This window comes from Neltuma alba, unplaced genomic scaffold (assembly GCF_004799145.2).
Source record: "Neltuma alba isolate B1F8T4 unplaced genomic scaffold, ASM479914v2 tig00012267_pilon, whole genome shotgun sequence".
Classification (NCBI taxonomy): domain Eukaryota; kingdom Viridiplantae; phylum Streptophyta; class Magnoliopsida; order Fabales; family Fabaceae; genus Neltuma; species Neltuma alba.
Genome location: NW_021636791.1, coordinates 6,015 through 25,532, shown reverse-complemented (window position 1 = coordinate 25,532; position 19,518 = coordinate 6,015). Strand labels below are relative to the sequence as shown.

The 19,518-nt window shown below is 35.7% G+C and overlaps 2 protein-coding genes across 2 annotated transcripts; both read left to right on the top strand.

Annotated features, from left to right (window-relative positions):
• The first annotated feature begins 999 nt into the window (after positions 1–999).
• Positions 1,000–10,768, top strand: LOC114725744 (berberine bridge enzyme-like 21). Its single transcript, XM_028912309.1, has 3 exons — positions 1,000–1,070; positions 7,416–8,980; positions 10,668–10,768. Exons 1-3 carry the CDS (start codon positions 1,000–1,002, stop codon positions 10,766–10,768), a joined length of 1,737 nt encoding a protein of 578 aa, XP_028768142.1.
• Positions 10,769–14,659: 3,891 nt separating this feature from the next.
• Positions 14,660–17,055, top strand: LOC114725743 (uncharacterized). Its single transcript, XM_028912308.1, has 3 exons — positions 14,660–15,012; positions 15,123–16,712; positions 16,827–17,055. The coding sequence occupies exons 1-3, from the start codon at positions 14,660–14,662 to the stop codon at positions 17,053–17,055; spliced, it is 2,172 nt and encodes a 723-aa protein (XP_028768141.1).
• The last annotated feature ends 2,463 nt before the right edge of the window (positions 17,056–19,518 follow it).

The window sequence follows — 19,518 nt, the reverse complement described above, 5'->3', positions numbered from 1 at the left end:
TTCTGCATTTTCGTGATTCTAAGGACTGTTCTTTCATCTTAGGTCCTTATCTGGGATATTACAGGGTTTAACTCTTGCTATTTATGAATGGAAGCCTGACATGCCTATTACCAGATTATCTTTTTCTTATATGCATGTTTGGATACAGATTTTAGGCCTTCCTATTGACTTCTACACGATGGCGGTGGCAAAGGAAATTTCTTGCTTGTTTGGTTTTTTTTTTTTTTTTAATAGAGTTTGATGATATTCGTCAATGTTCTCTTATGGCAAATTAAGAATCAAAGCTGCCATTCTAATTAAGTTTTCTTTTCCTCATTTTCTCAATATCCAGCTGCGATCAGGTGAATTGCTTCCCTTGTCTGTTCCTTTTGAGGACAGCAAAGGCTGTGGTGTGATTCGGCTACGAAGGGGAACGTTAACTGGCAAGTCAATGCATGATCAAATCTTTCCATCTTAAAGTTGTGGCCCTAAATCAAGTCACATCACGTATGCTAATGGTCGGTGGATTTATAGAAGGATATAAGGCTTCTTATTTGGGTTGATAATTCTTCTTCAAGCCCATATGCGAAATCCAACCCTTTAGCTGTTATGTTAGTGGCATGATCTGTCAACCCAAAGCCATCTCTCCATGCGATTGCTGGTTCTTTGGTCGACATGAGGACAACAATGAAGCACAAATGTTTTGTAATAAAGCCTACTCTTCCTTGTTCGAAGTGCGCCAAATATGAGGGTCTAAGATGGCACTCACATAGCTTCTCTAATTGCCATTCTCAGTCTGAAAAAGCCTGATCTTCTCGCCATGACGAGTTCTCTACTTACTGGAATTGCATTTGCTTTTTCACAATATACAATGCGTAGCAAAAGGCCATTATGAAGCACGACTCCTTGGACCTCGTTTCATGCTTATTAGTCAAGGAGTATATAAATATAAGTGGAGATGGCAGTTGCTCCTTATCACCAAATCACTTGCATTCAGGGACATGAAGCATATATAGCACCATGACTGGAGATGAAGTGTTGACCCTTAACGATGCATTTGAAGGTCTGAATGGTTATATGTGCTCATCTCGGTATTTTTCTGATGGTCATGTAAGATGAGGAAGGGGTGTGGTAAACGTCGTAGAGGCGCCATTCTTGCAGCTCGGATGCGAAGGTACTAGTAATTAAGGATCTTGAATCGCTGGGTTTTTGCGAATCTTCTGTCAAAAGATTTGCCTCATAGAGATATGATTTCATGGGGCTCATGCAAGCATAAAATGGGCAGTGTTATGCCTCAGCAGCTTCCGACCTTAGTGTTAGTTTCTTTGCTTTTGAGCTCTTCTCCCAATAGCAAACTCTTTCTCGTTCGAGAGTTTCGGGGCCTAAATGGTCTTTCAAATTGCACTTATGCTAGCCTTGCATGTGGTCTATCGCCTTCCTTCATGCTTGTGTTGTTCCTTCCTTTTGCAACATTCATGCTCTGGAGAAGCGTTAGAGTTTAGTTACTGATTGCATGCTGTCAACCTTCTTTCTTCAGCAACGCTTTGTCTTGGGCTGCTATTTCAAACTGCTTTCTCTTGTGACTGGGATTGTAGCGACTATCTTCTTCTTGAAGACCTTCTCTGCCTTTGACGTTTAACTCCTATACGGGAGCTTGTACGTAAGGAATTGTTTCTGGTTTGTTCGATAAGAGCGAGGAGTTCATTAATTCCTTACCATTGCATTTCTGATTCGACTTTGCGCAATCCTGGGTCTCGATTGGTAGAATCCTGTGTTGCATGCTTTTTTTTTTTTTTTTTTTTGTTTATTAAGTTCCTTTATTTTTCAGTTTCCTTTGCGATTTATTGTCTTAGTTTTAGTGGTGGCCTAGCCTTTTCTTATGGTTTATTTGAACTTTGCTCAAATTAATTATGCATGATTAGCCGACTTTTTATATGTAATCTTTTTACTTATCACGAATAAAATTGTCTTTTAATTAAAAAAGAGATATATTGATGCTGAATGGCCAAAAAAAAGGGAAAAAGTGAACATCCAAATTATTTATAGTGGTACTGGTACGGCAAAGTATATATTGGAGGATCCAGTTTCCCTTCTAAGCGGGTGATGAGCACCATATGCTCATCACCGAAACGCAGCGTTCTAATAGTTAAGGGAGAAATCCTGGCCATTGAATACATGATAATCTTTGGTGACATGCAAAAAAATTTTTAATATGGTTATTCTTCAAATATTAATTCCAATATAATACTACCACCGGTCCCAAATATAAGAACTAATTAAATATTCAATTTGATTATAAATATAAGATATCAATTAACTTTATTTCTCATATATATATATTTTTTACAAGGTTGTCCATATGGTGATTGAACATGCTAAAAGGATTTTCATTCCAATACACATGATTAACAAAAATATTTTAAGAAAGAAATACTCATTTAATACAAATAATTATCTTAATTAATTTTTTTTAATATTCACAAATTAATTATGTAGCTCTTATATTAATAGAAAGTAGTAATTATTAAAAAAAAAACTACATCAAGTCCTTGATATAAGAGCTAAATAACTAATTTGGAGAGATTAAAAAGATTAGTTAAGTTGGTTAATTGTAACAAGTATGTGTTGACTTTTCTAACTTGTTTTCTTTAATTATGTGCATCGGAACTATCTTTTGGTGGGAGCCCCTTATAATCAATATAAGAATATTTTAAAGAAAATATTATAAATTTAAGAAACAAAATAGATTAAAATCTCATATTTAAAAATAAATTTAATCTATAACTAGTTCTTATATTAAATATTGGAGTTAGTAAGCAAAAACCTAGAGCTTCCCTCCCCTGAAAAAAAAAAAAAGGGCCTCTAGCGCGTCTAATATCATCCAACCTGGGTTAACTTTGAGACAAAATTTTTTTAAAGAGCCCAACAAAAAGGACAAGGGCGATTAAGAGCCTATTTGGAACAGCTTATAAGTAGCTTTTCAATAATAATTTACGGAATACAAAGTAAGTATGTGATAAGAATTTTATCTCGACTTACGTGAAACGTGCTTATAAAGAATTGCCACCATGATCCAAACAGGTACTAAATGAATGGAACCTAATTAAAATGGTACGTATTGGCCTGATGAGCACTTGGTGCTCATTAGATAGGGCTTAGAATGGAAATAGGTTCCATATATTGGGTGTGTTTGGTTTAAGGAGGGAGGGAAATGAAGATATTTTAATGGAGGGAAGAAAAGAAAGGAGAGAGAGAGGATTTTTATATAATGAAAGAATTTTAATGTTACTTTGTTTGTTTTGAGAGGAGAAATTTTTTCATGAACAATTTTTATCCTTATTTTATTCAAGTTATTTGTTCAAATTTTATAAAATATTTTATATATAAAGTTATAATTTTATATTATCAAAATTGAGTAAATATAATTATATTTCATAATTAATAGTTAATATATAAACAATAATTATATTGCTTGGCTGCGTTTAAATCATCAACCCCACATTATTGTTCAGCGTCATGACTGTAGAGCCGGGAATATGGGTTGGGGCCCGCGGGCCAGCCCGCCAACCCGCCATAAAAGAGCGGGTTAGGGTTGGCATTTTGCCAACCCGTCAAAATGCGGGCTGCTCTAGCCCGCACCGCATAGCCCGCGGGCTGTGGCGGGCTAGCCCGCGGGTTGGCGGGTTGGCCCGCCTAACCCGCCACCTTTTTTTTTAAAAAAAAATTTGTTTTCATATAAATAATATATTATTATATTTGAAATTTTTCTTCTATCATTTACATCTCAATTTTCATGTTACATAATACATATGTAAACAACAAATATTTTTTAAAATAAGCATACCATATTTGTAGCAAAAATTTAATAACTACAATCAAATATAAGATAATATTTATTATAGAAAAAAAGTATTTTAGAAAAATATGGTGAATGAACTTTTAAAAAAGTTAGATAAATGCACTTCTAATTTATTAAGAGATAGTGTTTTGTATCAAACATGACATTTGTATAAAAAAATTATAAAATTCATCACTTGATAAGTTAATGTTGAATGTTAATCATGTAAAATATTTGTAATATATTGTTTTATATTTATATTGACTATTTTAAATGTGGTTAAAAATAATTTATACTTGTGATTACTTTTGAAATTTTAGATCACCATTTATTAGTTTAAAAAATTAAATAAAAATAAGATTTAAAAATTGAGAATTAAAAAAAAAAAAAAGATGGCGGGCTGGCGGGCTGGCCCGCCAACCCGCTGTGACGGGTTAGGGTTGGGACTTTTCCAGCCCGCCAAAATGCGGGCTGCTCCAGCCCGCACCGCATAACCCGCGGGTTGTGGCGGGCTGGCCCGCAACCCGCGGGTTGGCCCGTATTCCCAGCTATACATGACTGGATGTAAGCCATCATTAACCCAACATTATTGTCCAGCGTCATGACTGGCTAATTGCTCCACTCAATACGATAGGAGCAAGGACATGTGGCTTTAGACTCGTCATTAAAGATTATTTTTTAAATTAATCACTATTCTTAGAAGTTTTGTTTAAAAGATAAAAAAATTTATTATTTATTATACTCTTGGGAAATTTTTATAGCTAAAGTATATATTTAGTTTTTTAATTTTATAGAGAGTTTTAATTTGGTTTTTTAACTTTAAAAAGTATACTTTTAGGCCTTTAACTCTAAAATTGTTAAAAAAAAATGATAACATTAAGATCTTAAATATTGATAAAATGTTCTCAAATCCTAATATATTAAATTTAATTTTTAAAACAATTTTGATTGTTATAAAAAATCATAATCTAAGCCTACTAATTTTAGGGTTAAAAGACTAAATATATGATTTTTAAAGTTAAGGGACTAAATTGAAACATTGTATAAAATTAAAATAATAAATGTATATTTAGCCAATTTTTATTTTTAACTTTATTTTTCTATTTTAAATAAATGATAAGAAATATTATTAAATATATAATTATTTGTAAGTAATTTTTTACTATAAAATTCTATTGTGGAAAAACAATATAAAACGTGCCCATTAGAAAGGAAAAAGGGAGAATTAAAAAAAAATTGAAATTACTGAATCCAAATCAGTTCTTACACTTTAACAAGTTTTAACAACACTTAACTTTTGAATAAAAATATATTTTTGTAAAAATTTCTTAGTATTTAGTAATTTAAAATTTTTTTATAGGATTCTCAAAAACTCATGGTTTTTCAATTTTCATAATTATTTAATTGTAAATATTGTGCCCTCGGCCATGAACACTAAAATAAGGGTAGAGATGCATTTTTTTCGCGCCAAGTTGTGTGGAGGAGCACTTCTTAGGTGAACTTGGAGTGCCACGTAACATATGGTCGGACCAATGTAAAAATGACAAATTACAGCCCATGGGTCCCACTATTGCTCTCTTTCCTTTTTCCATGCGCCCCGCTCTCTTCTCCTCACTCAACTCCCTCCCCTTTCAGCTTTCCTCACACGTCACACATGTCCAAACCATGGTTTTCGCTCTCTGCTTGCATTCATCTTCTTCAATTTTTCCCTCCACTGAGAAATGACCTGCTCATATGAGAAAAGGATGATCAAAATAAACTATTTAAGTACTTGTTTTATTTTTCAATTGTTCGCGTTGTGTGGGGTAGGCCAAATTATTTTTTAAATACATACACATAAATACATACTATATATTTCTCATATATATTAGATAATATATTGTGTATAATAATATTGAGATCATATGAGAGAGAATAAAGTCATATATCTTATATATTATTAACCTAAGACAAAATTTTATGAATAATAAAATTTTATTAAATATGTAAATTTTAAAATTTGTACCACTCATATGCCTTTGTACTATATATAGATTTATTACTACCTCCTGTTTTTAATATAAGAGTTAACTGACTAATTTGAGTATATTAAGAAAATTAGTTAAGTTAGTTATTTGTAATAAATAGGTATTGTCTTCTAAAAAACATCCTTACTAATCAAGTGTTATTTGATGAAATATTTAATATGTGCAACTACTACAAAGACTACCTTGAAAAAATGGATAAAAATGAAAAACAAAATGAATTAAAATCTTATATTTAGGACCAAATTAAAAATTAAATAAGCTCTTATATGTATAATAATATGATTTTATTATTCATAAAAATCTTATTTTTGGGTACAGAGAAAATAAATTGACTAGATGAATGTAAATTAAACATGTTGAAAGGAGAGAATGGAAAAGAAGGATTGTCAATAGTGAAAAAAGCAGAAAGGAGAGAGAGAAGGAGAGCGGGATACAGTCATACGGAGGCAAAAAGAAGGGAGTAGTAGTGGAACCCATGAACTGTACTTGTCAGTTTTGTATTCATCAGACCATGATTTACGTGGCACACCTGCTTCACTTAAGAATTTTTCTGTGTGGAGATGCATTTTAAGTAAACGGCCTGGAACAGGATTTTGAAGACACTATTGATTATTGATTTCTTTGGACGGAAAACGGGAGAAGAAAAAGTGGAGTCTCACGGTGTGTTTGGGTCTTTGGGATGCCGATTGGGAGCCCAATCGTGTATCTCAACTAAAAAAGCTAAAGGTGTGGGGAAAAAAAGTGTTTGAACCCATGTTTTGGAGATGTGACTTTTTTTTTCAAATAGATTTCGTAGTAAGGTTGTTGGAGTTGCCTTTTTTTTTTTTCTTTTTTTTTTTTCAGTTGGCAGTGCATTCAATAATACCGCTAGAATATTACCTACCCTGACGCTTTCTTACATGTATTTTCTTTCACTTGTGGGTAAAAAAATCGAGACAAAATCGAACATAGGCGTGGGACCACATCTCCCTAGCTTTAAACATATATATATATATATATATATCCATTAAATATATTTAATTAAGTATTTTAGTTTTTTTTTAATTTCTTTCTAATAATAAATTAAATTTTTTTAATTTTAAATAATTTTATTTTCAATGTTTTTTTAAAATGGTCACATTATATATATATAATATTATATATGTATTACTTAATAAAATTTATGTCTTTTTAAGTTATTTTGTATTTAAACTTACTTTTTGATTTATTATTCAAATAAGTTTCAGCTTCTCAAACTGATTTTTTTACAAAATCCAATCCAAATATAAATCACATTATACTATCTGATTTTTATTTAATCTAACTTTTACGGGAGTCAGATTAAATTCACTAGAAAATTCAGTCATCTTCTACTTTTTTTGTTTTTTTAACCAGAATCTTCTACTCAGTTATCATATCATTTATTATCTGACGGAAGGAATTAGGAATGAATGACTTGTGCTGCGCATCTTCCTTCTCATAAATTCCATATATTTTGTGCAATTTTAATATTGCATTTTTCAAACATGAACCACACAATCAACGGGAAAACCTGATTTTACCACCTATGGTCATCTTCTCCTTGTTATCAGTCTCAGTTTCAGTCCCAATGGCTTATTACTCGCAGTCTCTTCGGAAGAATCAAAAGACGCAGCTGACGACACCGATTCCCCATTTATAGGCCAAGCATCATCAAAATTATCGTTCGCTCAAACCAAAAACACTCCCTACCACGCCTCTATACTTCGAGCCTACATTCGTAATGCTAGGTTCAATGCCTCCTCTACTCCTAAACCCTCCATTATTTTGACCCCTTTGCAAGAATCCCATGTTCAGGCTGCAGTAATTTGCGCCAAAAACAACTCGATTCGACTCAGAATAAGGAGTGGTGGCCATGACTTCGAAGGTATTTCTTACACCTCTGATGAACCCTTCATCCTCGTTGACCTTTCCAATCTTCGAAGTGTCACTGTGGATATACAGAATGAAATTGCGGTGATTCAAGCTGGTGCTACGCTTGGTGAAGTGTACTATAAGATTCGGGAGAAAAGTAAAGTTCATGGGTTTCCTTCTGGGCTTTGTCCAACTGTAGGTGTTGGTGGTCATTTCAGTGGAGGAAGGTATGGCAATATGCTGAGAAAATATGGGCTTTCTGTTGATCATATTATTGATGCTCAAATTGTTGATGTTAGTGGTAGAATTCTTAACAGAAAATCAATGGGGGAGGATCTTTTTTGGGCTATAAGAGGCAGTGGAGGAGCAAGTTTTGGAGTTATTCTGTCATACACAGTTAAGTTGGTTCAGGTGCCAGAAATTCTTACGGTTGTCAGGTTTCAAAGGACTTTGGAAGAGAATGCCACTGGTCTTGTTGTTCAATGGCAGCAAGTTGCTCCTCATACGGATGATAGGCTTTTCATGAGATTGCTCTTGCAGCCTGTGACTGTGAAATCTGACTCTTCTAAAACGAAAACCATCAGAGCTTCAGTTCTGGCTTCATTTCTTGGGAGGGCTGATGAACTTGTGAAGCTGCTGGAGAAGGAATTTCCTGTATTGGGTTTGAAGAAGCAAGATTGTCTTGAGATGAGTTGGATTGATTCAATGACATGGTGGTTTGGATTTGATAATGACACCAAAGTGGATAAAATGCTCGATAGAAATCCTGACTCAGCATGGTTCCTCAAAAGGAAATCTGATTATGTGCAGACCCCAATTCCCAGAGATGGGTTGGAATATATATGGAACAAGATGATTGAAATGGAAAAAACAGGGTTTGCTTTCAATCCCTATGGAGGAAAAATGAATCAGATTTCATCTGATGCAACTTCTTTCCCACATCGTGTAGGGAATCTGTACAAAATTCAGTACTCAATAAACTGGTATGAGCCTGGAGATGAAGCAGAAAAGTATTACACAACTCAGATTAGACGACTATACAGTTACATGACACCATTTGTGTCTAAGAACCCATGGAGGGCATTCATTAATTACAGGGACCTTGATATCGGCATCAACAATTTGGATAAGATTAGCTATGAAGAAGGGAAGGTTTATGGGGTCAAGTACTTCCATAACAATTTTGAGAGGCTGGTGAAGATTAAGACAGCAGTGGATCCAGAAAACTTTTTCAGGAATCAGCAGAGCATTCCAGTATATCCAAGTAAGTAAATTAATTGGCTTATTTTCTTTTATTTCCTTTTCTACGTGATTGCTTGACCTCAGTTTCTTGTTTTGGGAAATAATTATTCTTATAGTTGGAGTTTGGTAACAAAGATCTTAAGTTCCATTCAAGGCTTTATGCCTAGTAATGACTTTCTTCTGAAGATCTGACCATTACAGGTCTAATCTCTTACAGGTCTTATGACTTTTCTATTTAATCCCTTCTTTCATATGCATAAAATATCATAAGAATTCGGAGAGTTTCCTTCTATTTCTTTACTTTCTAAAATACCCAAGAATAGACAAATATATAATCTGTGGGATATCTAAGAACTAAAAGAAGTTATTCGATGCATTCATTGAGAAATATTATACATGGGTGATAAGAGTTCATTTTAGGTATTCTCTTAGATTCGGTCAAAAACATGCCATTTTGTTTTACATCTTGGTTGAATTTAATCTCCAAATTTAGACAAGAATCACGTATTTCTCTGACATACTGACGAAAATAGTACTCAGTTTTCCAATACCATAAGGCATGGGAGTGAAATAAATATGACATTCTCGTTATAAGTACGTCTGTCTTTTAATGATGACCAAACCAAGGTGGGCTGATTTTCTGTTTTGTCCTATTGTTTTTCAATATTTTCATTTTCATTTTTTGTTTATGGGATATTCTGAAATGAATTCTTCAATCCGATATGGCCTAAATACTGCGTTCATATCAGGGTTGTTTTCAATCTGAATGTTTTCTTGGGGTATGTTATTTTAGCTATGGATCCATCTGTCTGGGATCTGGATTTGATGCACGTTTTATTTTATCAATCTGGTATGCTGCATGCATATCAGCTCATGAAGTGCATGCGGCACATATCCAGATCCATCTCGCTCCATCATGCCTGGCTCCCTCTGTCACTTTGGACCAAACCTTGGGGAAGCAAACACTATATTTGTGAAAGGATATGACTCTGTTTGCTTTCCTCCTATTAGTAGTCATGTGCTCTGCATATTGACCCTTCCAATCATGGATAGGTAGCTCCATCCATGGTATTCTCAAAAGAGAACATGACGGTTAAAACTTCCATAACTTAGATCAATGATAGTTAAGAATCTAAAAAATCGAAATCTCTTTTGAGGACCATAGAATTAAGTTTCCATTGGTGCTTCTAAAATTATCACTCATATTCATGAAGTTACAGCGTTATCTTTCAAATGCTGTATGTATAGTTTAAATTTATTACTACTTCTAGATGAAAAACACATGTAACATCAAGACAGGCCGGAACTTTAAGAAGCTCAAGTGGTAACCTTAGCAAACGCAGCTATTATAAGAGTTGTATCCTCAATTAGTGTTGGTTTAAGTTGTGAACCTTTACATATTATTTTCTCCTCCTTAAATTAAAGGTGCTCAATGCCAGTTGGATTGATATTAGAGTAGTCATAAAACTGTGCTAGACAGAGTAGCAGGTGTCAGTGATTGCTTCTATTTAGAGCATCTTAAGATCTGCTTCTTCTTTTTTTCCCCTCTGCATAAGTGGTTTTTGTTTTAAAGTTCGAGTTTCTGAATCTTCTAAAGGCAAATGCACTGTTTTTTTTTTTTTTTTTTTTTTTGGGGGGGGGGGGGAGCGATAGGTGGGCTTAAGGATTATCATTTATAATCATTACTGGAATTTGTTTGCTGATTGCAGGATTGGAGTCTCAGGCTGGTAAAATATTACAGTCAAGCCTATGTGTGACACTAATGGTGGGGGTCACTAGCTCACTTGTCTCTATTAGATTAGATCATTAACTTCAATTATAGGCCCACTTTCAATTTGTTTGTATTATATAATTACTTCTTAATTCTCTGTAACAGCATCATACCCTTCTTAATTCCCAGTAACAGCAACATACCTGAGAATGAAATTTCTGCACAATTTTGCATGTAACGTATAAATTATTTTATAGTCATGCTTGTGTCTGTGTAGTGTATGGAAATGTTAAGCAAACTGCTCATTTGTGCGAGATTATCATTAATTTTATCGTATATATTTATTCTGATTGTATGGCTTTTATTTTATTAGCTTTTACTCTGGCTTTTTTTTTTTTGGGTGTATTTATGGAGATGTATCTTATGCCCTATTTGGTAGTATGAAAGTTTCTTTATAGAAACGAAAGTAGAAGCGATTTCTAAAGTATATTTGGTAAGCTTATGGAAGTATTGAATTTATTTCATCAAGCGCAAACAAATGACTATAAGTCCGTTGACTATTTGTATTTATTCTAAAGAAAAATTAATTTTTTAATCCCTCAACTTTTAACTTATTGAAAACTCAGTCCCTTAAATATGACTCAGTATGACTTAGTTTTTAAAGTTTTAACTCACTTAAAATTTAAACGTTAAAATTTCGATTCATTTTAAACTCAGCCCTGAAATTTGATTATTTATATTTTTGTCCTTTATCATCAATAATTCATTTCCAAGTTAGTACTGGGTCATCCTAGTAGGCAAAAAACATTATCACTCAGCATACCCCGGAGGGGAGAGCACATAATGGGATCGTAGTCGCTTGCTTCTTCTTCAGCTCACGTCAACAATGGATGGAATCCGCCATTGATGATTTCCAAAAACTCGTGAAATGCAATCTCAAGGCCCGAAAATTTTTTTCAAACATTCCTTTAAGTATGGTTTGATTTAATGATTCAATCAAAGGAATTTGGCCCCAAAAAATGAACAGAAGCAACGGCTTTTTTTAATAGACAATTTGAAGCTTCGGTCTGTGAAAATAGTGTCATTTACGCAGTGTTCTAAAGGTCTAATATAGCAATAAGCATTGATTATTGATAAGAAATAAGGTCTAAAATGCTTAGATTTCAATACCCCCATCTACGATCAAAATTGTTCGATCTGCAATTTCATGACTTCCTGACTCAAATCGATCCATATTAAACATATATTATGTGAGCAAACAAGTCCACACCTGAATTGTGATCCATTTTAACGAGTTATTTTGAGAAAACAAGAAAGTTGTCTCTTTCTTTAACTCCCGACTCTCCTCGTTCCTTCATCTCTGCCATTCTCTTTCCCATGTTGTCTCCCTTCTCTGCTTTGCTCGACCATATTGCAGAACAGAGAGGAACAAGCCGCCTCAAATTAGGATGACTTATTCGATTCAAGCTCATTCGATTTTGTTTTCCTGCTGACTCATGATGTGATGTGGATGCTGAGTCATAATGTTTTGGCCAATTAGGATGACTCAATGCTGACTGGAAATGAGTTACTAATATAAAGGATAAAAAAACATAAACGATCTATATTTCAGGAACTAAGTTTTAAACTAATCAAAAGTTTTGGAACTGAATTATACTTAAGACATGAAGATTAATTTTTCCTTATTTTAACCACGTCATGATAAGGTCCCCCCCCCCCCCGGCGACCAGAACGTCATGATAAACCAATCCATGCAAACTCTATTGTGAAGGCCTCAATGCCTCACAAATCCATAAAAAATCTGTCTCAAATTCTATTGCGAATGTTTCCCGAATTTTCTTTTTCTTTTTATAGTCAATATATATATATATATATGAGTAAAAGTGCAATTTTAACCCTAATTTTTTGTTACAATGTTATTACTAAGTGGTAAAATTGTTTTTAAAAAATTATGGATAAGATTGTATCACTAAAAATATTAGGATAAAATTATGTAACTACATGTATTTTTGTGTATTTAAATTTTTTTTCCTGATTTCAAAGTATATATACGAGTCTATGTTTATTAAGCTGACTAATTATTTCTAATTTTTAAGCTTACGAAATTTCTTTTTAAGTTAAAAAATAATTTTGGTTGATTAGTTAATTAAAATAAGTCAGAAGTAGATTAATTTTTTTGGGCCAAATGACAACTTTCAGCTACGTACTCCCACGTATTTAATCAATCAAAATCACCTTTTTCTTGATTTTGAACAAACTGGCCCAACTTATTTGCTTTCTTTTATCACTCAAATTGCAAATTAAAAATTAAATTCATACCATTTAGATCAAATTTTGGATTGTTAAGATTTCGCCGCAGGATAAGCACACGCTGTAACGAGAATTGAATGAAGATCCAAATTTATAACCCATTATACCATTTGTGTTGCTATTAAATTAGCTGTGATGGACAAAAATTAATTATAAAAACGTGACAGATTTTACTTTGCAACCACAACATTCGTGACAGACCAATCCACATAGAGTCAAATCACAAAGGCCTAAATGTGTCGAAAATCCATGACAAATATATCGCAATACGATTTTCCCTTTTTTACGGTCACAAACACACATGCGTTTGAACAATTTTTCTCGTCTCATTTCGAAGTATGCATACAAGTCTATGCTTATTGAGTGCACTAATTATTATTCATACTAAAATCAAATCCAATTACTGGTATTCATCTCAAACTCTTTCTTATTGGCCTTTTATAGTTATCTTTCTTTTAGTTGAAAATGTTTGATTGTTGTTCAATATTCAGTAATCGTCATCCATGAATGTCTCGATACAATGATGAACAGTAGCTTAGTCGTAATGATGAGTTCATAAATATGCAAACAAAAAGAGTTAAGCTGATAAAAGACATGGATGGATCAACACTAGGATATATTGCCTGCATATAAGTTTTGGATGCCTTGGAGCAGAATATTATATCACAGAATGATAATGATTTTGTTACGAGTCCCCACATTAGTTTGGGTTTTCTTCAAAAAGGGCCTCATAAGGCCTTCGGCCTGTCAATTCGAATAGGGAAAATTTCACTGTAGGACCGCAGAAGACAAAAAATTTCAAAGAGCCCCCAAAACATTCTGAAATCTCACTGCAGGACCAAGGGGCCAATCTGATATTAATTCCACAAGCGAAATGACGCCACTGCCCCTAATGAAGACTTATTTCCTCCGAAAATGAGACATATTATCAGCGGGTGTAAAAGACGGAAGAAAGACGGAAAGGGAGGAGATGGCGTTATTTCCTGCCTCTCCCATGCAGCGCGCCGGTGCGGAAGGGAGATAGCTGACAACCATGAGCTGAGAAAACGCAGTGGCGGAGCTTCACTTTTGCGGTCCGTCCCTCCGCCGTCTTTCGGACTCCAAGCTAGAGTTGGTGCAAGAGAGAGAAGTCGCAAGTGTGCCCTACAGTGTTGCGTGTTCTCTGGAAGTAGCGTCAGGTTGGCGTGGGAGGTAAGATTTTGTTGTTAAAATTTCGGTTTTGTTGGTGTGATTCGGTTAGCACAGGTGGGTTGTGATGGGTGAATGAGGAAGAAATGAGTATTTAAGTGCATGGGCATGTAGGTTGGGAGTGAGTTGCAAATCTTACGGTTTTATGGTTTGAGAAATTCATGCTGATGCTGTTTTAAGTTGTTAAAGATGTGGTGTTTGTGATGTTTTCAAAAGTGGGTGCATATTGAGAATAATGCACTGCTGAAGGAACATAGGTAGGCGAAAAAGAAAGGGAAATGGGTGTGTGGCCTGGAATGGGTTATATGACAGGTAGACGCGCAGAGGAATGGTGAAAATACATAGTACGATGGTAAATTTGGTAATTCTGATTGTGTGCGAGAAAAAGCAATATAATGTTGTGAAAATACTAATTCTTGTTGTCAATTGTCAAATTGCTGATGTAAACGTACGTTGTGTCATACTTGAATGATGTGCAGCAGCAGAGGATAAATGGCTAGCAGTAGTAGGAAACAAGTATTTTGCATCTTTCATGTTAGAGGGCACTTTGTAAAGACCTCAGAAGGGAAATTCATTTATGAAGGGGGCATCATTACTGGAAGATTGATTAGAGAAGGGATGACATATGAAGAACTACAATGCATGGTAGCTCATGATGTGTGGCCAGGGACTCGTGAATATAAAATGAAGTACACAGTTAGCTTTGACCGGGATACATTCTTGGATCTTGTTGACGATATTGGTGTTGGACAAGTAATTGAGTACAACAATAGTAGTGGCCATGTTTATGTTTGTGAGAATGAGGAAGACTTCACACAAGTGTCACAGCTGGACAGTGTACAAGAGTAAGTTGTTCTCAACTGGTTTTATTAAGATTGTGTGTAGGATAAGAAAGAATATGTCCAATTTTGATAAATTGAACTGTAATACTGAATAGCTGTATTTGTTTATGCAGGTTAGATGATTTGGTTGGCCCTTGTGGAATGTCAGTATGTGCAATGGAATTGGATCTAGACACAGACAACATAAACATATCTTCCGTACAAGATGTGCCAACACTGATAGGAAGTGTAGGTATGGAAACGTTGCCAACCCCAATAGCGGTGATGAATTCATCAAAGTGGGCAGATTTGTTGATGTCAAGAGGGCAAACCTTTGTTAGTGCTGAACATTTTAGAGAGGCATTATATAAGTATAGCCTTGCACACAAGTTTGGTTACCGGTACGTAAAGAATGATAGGCATAAGATGATTGTGAAGTGCTGTGTAGAGGGTTGTCCCTGGGAAATTTCAGCATATGGTGTAGGTGAGAATAATGGATTCCTAGTTGTGAGAAGATTTAACTATGAACACTTGCATTATGCACAAGACAACTTAGTTGTCCCTCAGAGAAAGAGGTGCAAACTTGCTTCAGCAGTCATAATAGATGAGTTGATTTCTTGCATGCACAAAGCTCCAAATGACATTAGACGGGATTTGGAAAGAGAGTATGGGTTGAGGCTCAACTACCAACAAGCATATAGGGCGAAAGAGAAAGCATTGGAAAAAATTCATGGTTGTCCGCAGGAGTCTTATATGCTAATCCCTTGGATATGTGAAAGGCTGAAGGAAAGTGATCCAGAAACGGTAGCAAAGTGGGTTGCATCATCAGATAATAGATTTCAAGCTGTATTTATTGCATACGGTTGCTGTGTAGAAGGGTTTTTGAAAGGTGGCAGACCTGTATTATATGTGGATGGATGCCACTTGAGTGGTCCGTACAAAGGAACGTTATTGGGAGCACAAGCGTATGACGCGGATAATGAATTATTCCCACTTGCATATGCGATTGTTGGAGGTGAGACGCTTGATGACTGGGCATGGTTTCTTGGTAACATAAAGGATATTACGGGCTCATTAGAAGTGACAATAGTATCGGATAGACACAACTCAATAAAAGGTGCAGTGCAAGCCGTGTTTGGAGGAGATCGACATGCTTTTTGCTACCGTCATGTGAAGGAGAATTACAGTGCTGAGTTTTTGAAGAAAACCAGGGGAAAGAGGAGGACCAGCGGACAGACAAAGGAAGTTGCACTAAAATTACTTGATTCTATTGCATACGCAAGACTTGATAGAGACTTTGATTGCAGTATGGAAAAGCTAATGGCATTTTGTCCAGAATTAGGACAATGGCTTCAAACAAATGGAGACATTGACCGTTGGGCACAAAGCAAATTTCCTTACAAGAGGTGGGACAATATCACAACAAATCTAGCCGAATCCTTTAATGCTTGGCTTGTTGGTGAGAGGAAGCACAACATAGCTGTCTTGATACATGAGCACAGGGAAAAATTGGCAAACAAGATGTACCACAGCAAAGAAGCCATGACGAATTGGAGCAATGGTGTGGGACCTAATATAGAGGAAAAGTTGATGGATCATGTGGCCAGATCAGAAAGAATGGATGTGCAAAATTATGGAATGAACAATTTTAGGGTCAGATGGGGAAACCTAGATGTGCGGGTAAATCTTGTGTTACGTGAATGTACCTGCAAAGGTTGGCAAATGTCAGGACTACCTTGCCCACATGCGTGTGCTGCAATCAAGAAGGTATATGGTAATATATATGCATATGTCGAGGATTGCTTTTTACTCTCAGCCCAAAAGAAAATTTATGGCAGACTCATGATTCCAGTTGAGACCCATGACATCCCTAGGCCAGATTCCCTTCGATATGAAGATTACTCGTCCACCATCTTCCTACAACCACCATTGACAACTCGGCGTGCTGGAAGACCCAGAGGTAGGAGGATTGAATCACAATTCCAGCAGAAGAAAGCGTATCATTGCTCAGGATGTGGTGAAGCTGGTCACACTAGAAAGATTTGCACTAACCCGAACCCTGGGTGACTTTGTTGCTGAAAATGGTCTTTTCATTTTTTTGGTTCAACACACAGCTACTTTTGCACATAAATGAGCCCCACTATGTAGTTGTTGAGTTGTTGGGGAAGTAGCTATGACAACCCATTTTGATTTTTTGGTGGTGGGTTCGATTATATTTTGTATAGTGGTGTCAATAGTTGAAAAATTTCATGACAGTAGGTGACTATAGCTGTCGCAGGATATGTTAGGCTGTAATCTGTCCACATGCGAATGGACTATTTTTAGTTGTAAATATTTGTATGTATGTTGCAAATTGTGTAATGTCACTTGCAAACGGAGATTCCCCTGCCTGTCCACTAACGGACAGCTTCTTCGGGTGAAGGTCATCGTATGTAAATGGACTGATTACAGTTGTGAATATATACATATGTATGTTGCCAATTGTCTAATGTCACTTGCAAATGGTATAAGAAACCATACTTGGACAGCTTCTCCAGGTGAATCAGTCCGCATGCAAATGGACTATTTTTAGTTGTAAATATTTGTATGTATGTTGCAAATTGTGTAATCTCACTTGCAAACGGAGATTCCCCTGCCTGTCCACTAACGGACAGCTTCTTCGGGTGAAGGTCATCGTATGTAAATGGACTGATTACAGTTGTGAATATATACATATGTATGTTGCCAATTGTCTAATGTCACTTGCAAATGGTATAAGAAACCATACTTGGACAGCTTCTCCAGGTGAATCAGTCCGCATGCAAATGGACTATTTTTAGTTGTAAATATTTGTATGTATGTTGCAAATTGTGTAATCTCACTTGCAAACGGAGATTCCCCTGCCTGTCCACTGACGGACAGCTTCTTCGGGTGAAGGTCATCGTATGTAAATGGACTGATTACAGTTGTGAATATATACATATGTATGTTGCCAATTGTCTAATGTCACTTGCAAATGGTATAAGAAACCATACTTGGACAGCTTCTCCAGGTGAATCAGTCCGCATGCAAATGGACTATTTTTAGTTGTAAATATTTGTATGTATGTTGCAAATTGTGTAATCTCACTTGCAAACGGAGATTCCCCTGCCTGTCCACTGACGGACAGCTTCTTCGGGTGAAGGTCATCGTATGTAAATGGACTGATTACAGTTGTGAATATATACATATGTATGTTGCCAATTGTCTAATGTCACTTGCAAATGGTATAAGAAACCATACTTGGACAGCTTCTCCAGGTGAATCAGTCCGCATGCAAATGGACTATTTTTAGTTGTAAATATTTGTATGTATGTTGCAAATTGTGTAATCTCACTTGCAAACGGAGATTCCCCTGCCTGTCCACTGACGGACAGCTTCTTCGGGTGAAGGTCGTCATATGTAAATGGACTGATTACAGTTGTGAATATATATATGTATGTTGCCAATTGTCGAATGTCACTTGCAAATGGTATAAGAAACCATACTTGGACAGCTTCTCCAGGTGAATCAGTCCGCATGCAAATGGACTATTTTTAGTTGTAAATATATGTATGTATGTGGCAAATTGTCAAATCTCATTTGCAAATGGGCCCTTGCACAGCTGTTCACCCACGGACACCTCCTTCAGTACGAGTAGGTCAGATGCAAATGGATTATTTATAGTTGTGAAAATATGCATGTATGGTGCGAATTGTCTAGTCCCACGTGTAAATGGGCTGTCCCACACTTAAGGAAGACGCATGCATCAGGTGAATCAGTTCACATGTGAAGCCAAGTATGTGTCTTGCAAATTAGCTAGTCCCCCTTGCCAATATGAACGGACGGATTCCACGTGTGAATATAGGTATGTATTTTATAAATAGGCTAGTTCCCCTTGCAAATGCGCTCTCCCGCACTTGTTCCCTCACGGACACATGCTTCAGCTGGACCAGTCGACATGTGAACGGACTGATTCCACGTGTGAATATAGGTATGTGTTTAGCAAATTGCCTAGTTCCCCTTGCAAATGCACACCCTGTTCAGGTCAAGGACGGCACATGTAAATGGACTGATTACAGTTGTGAATATATGTATCGGAGTAGCAAATTCCCTAGTTCCTCATGGAAATGGACACCTTATTCAGGTGAAGGAGGGCACTTGCATATTTAAGAGGACACGTTGTTCAGCAGATGAACGACACTTGTGAATGCTCTAATTTCTGTTGTTAACTTATTTGTCTCTCTTGCAAATTGTCTAATCGTTCGTGCAAAGGTCTAATCCCTGATGTAGGTTGTTCAGTTGGAAATGGACGAACATTTGGTGTTAATTCCTGTTTTTTTGGTGCAAATTCCCTAATTTGTGTTGTTAACCGTACATCTAATGAAAGTAAACAAGTAGTGATAATATGAATCCATCAAAACAGTCTTCATTAACATCGTTTGTATGCACAACATTTTAGTCCGCATACAGTGTTCACAACAACAATTACAGTGCTTATCAGCAAAAACTACAAGGTAGGAATTTGATCAG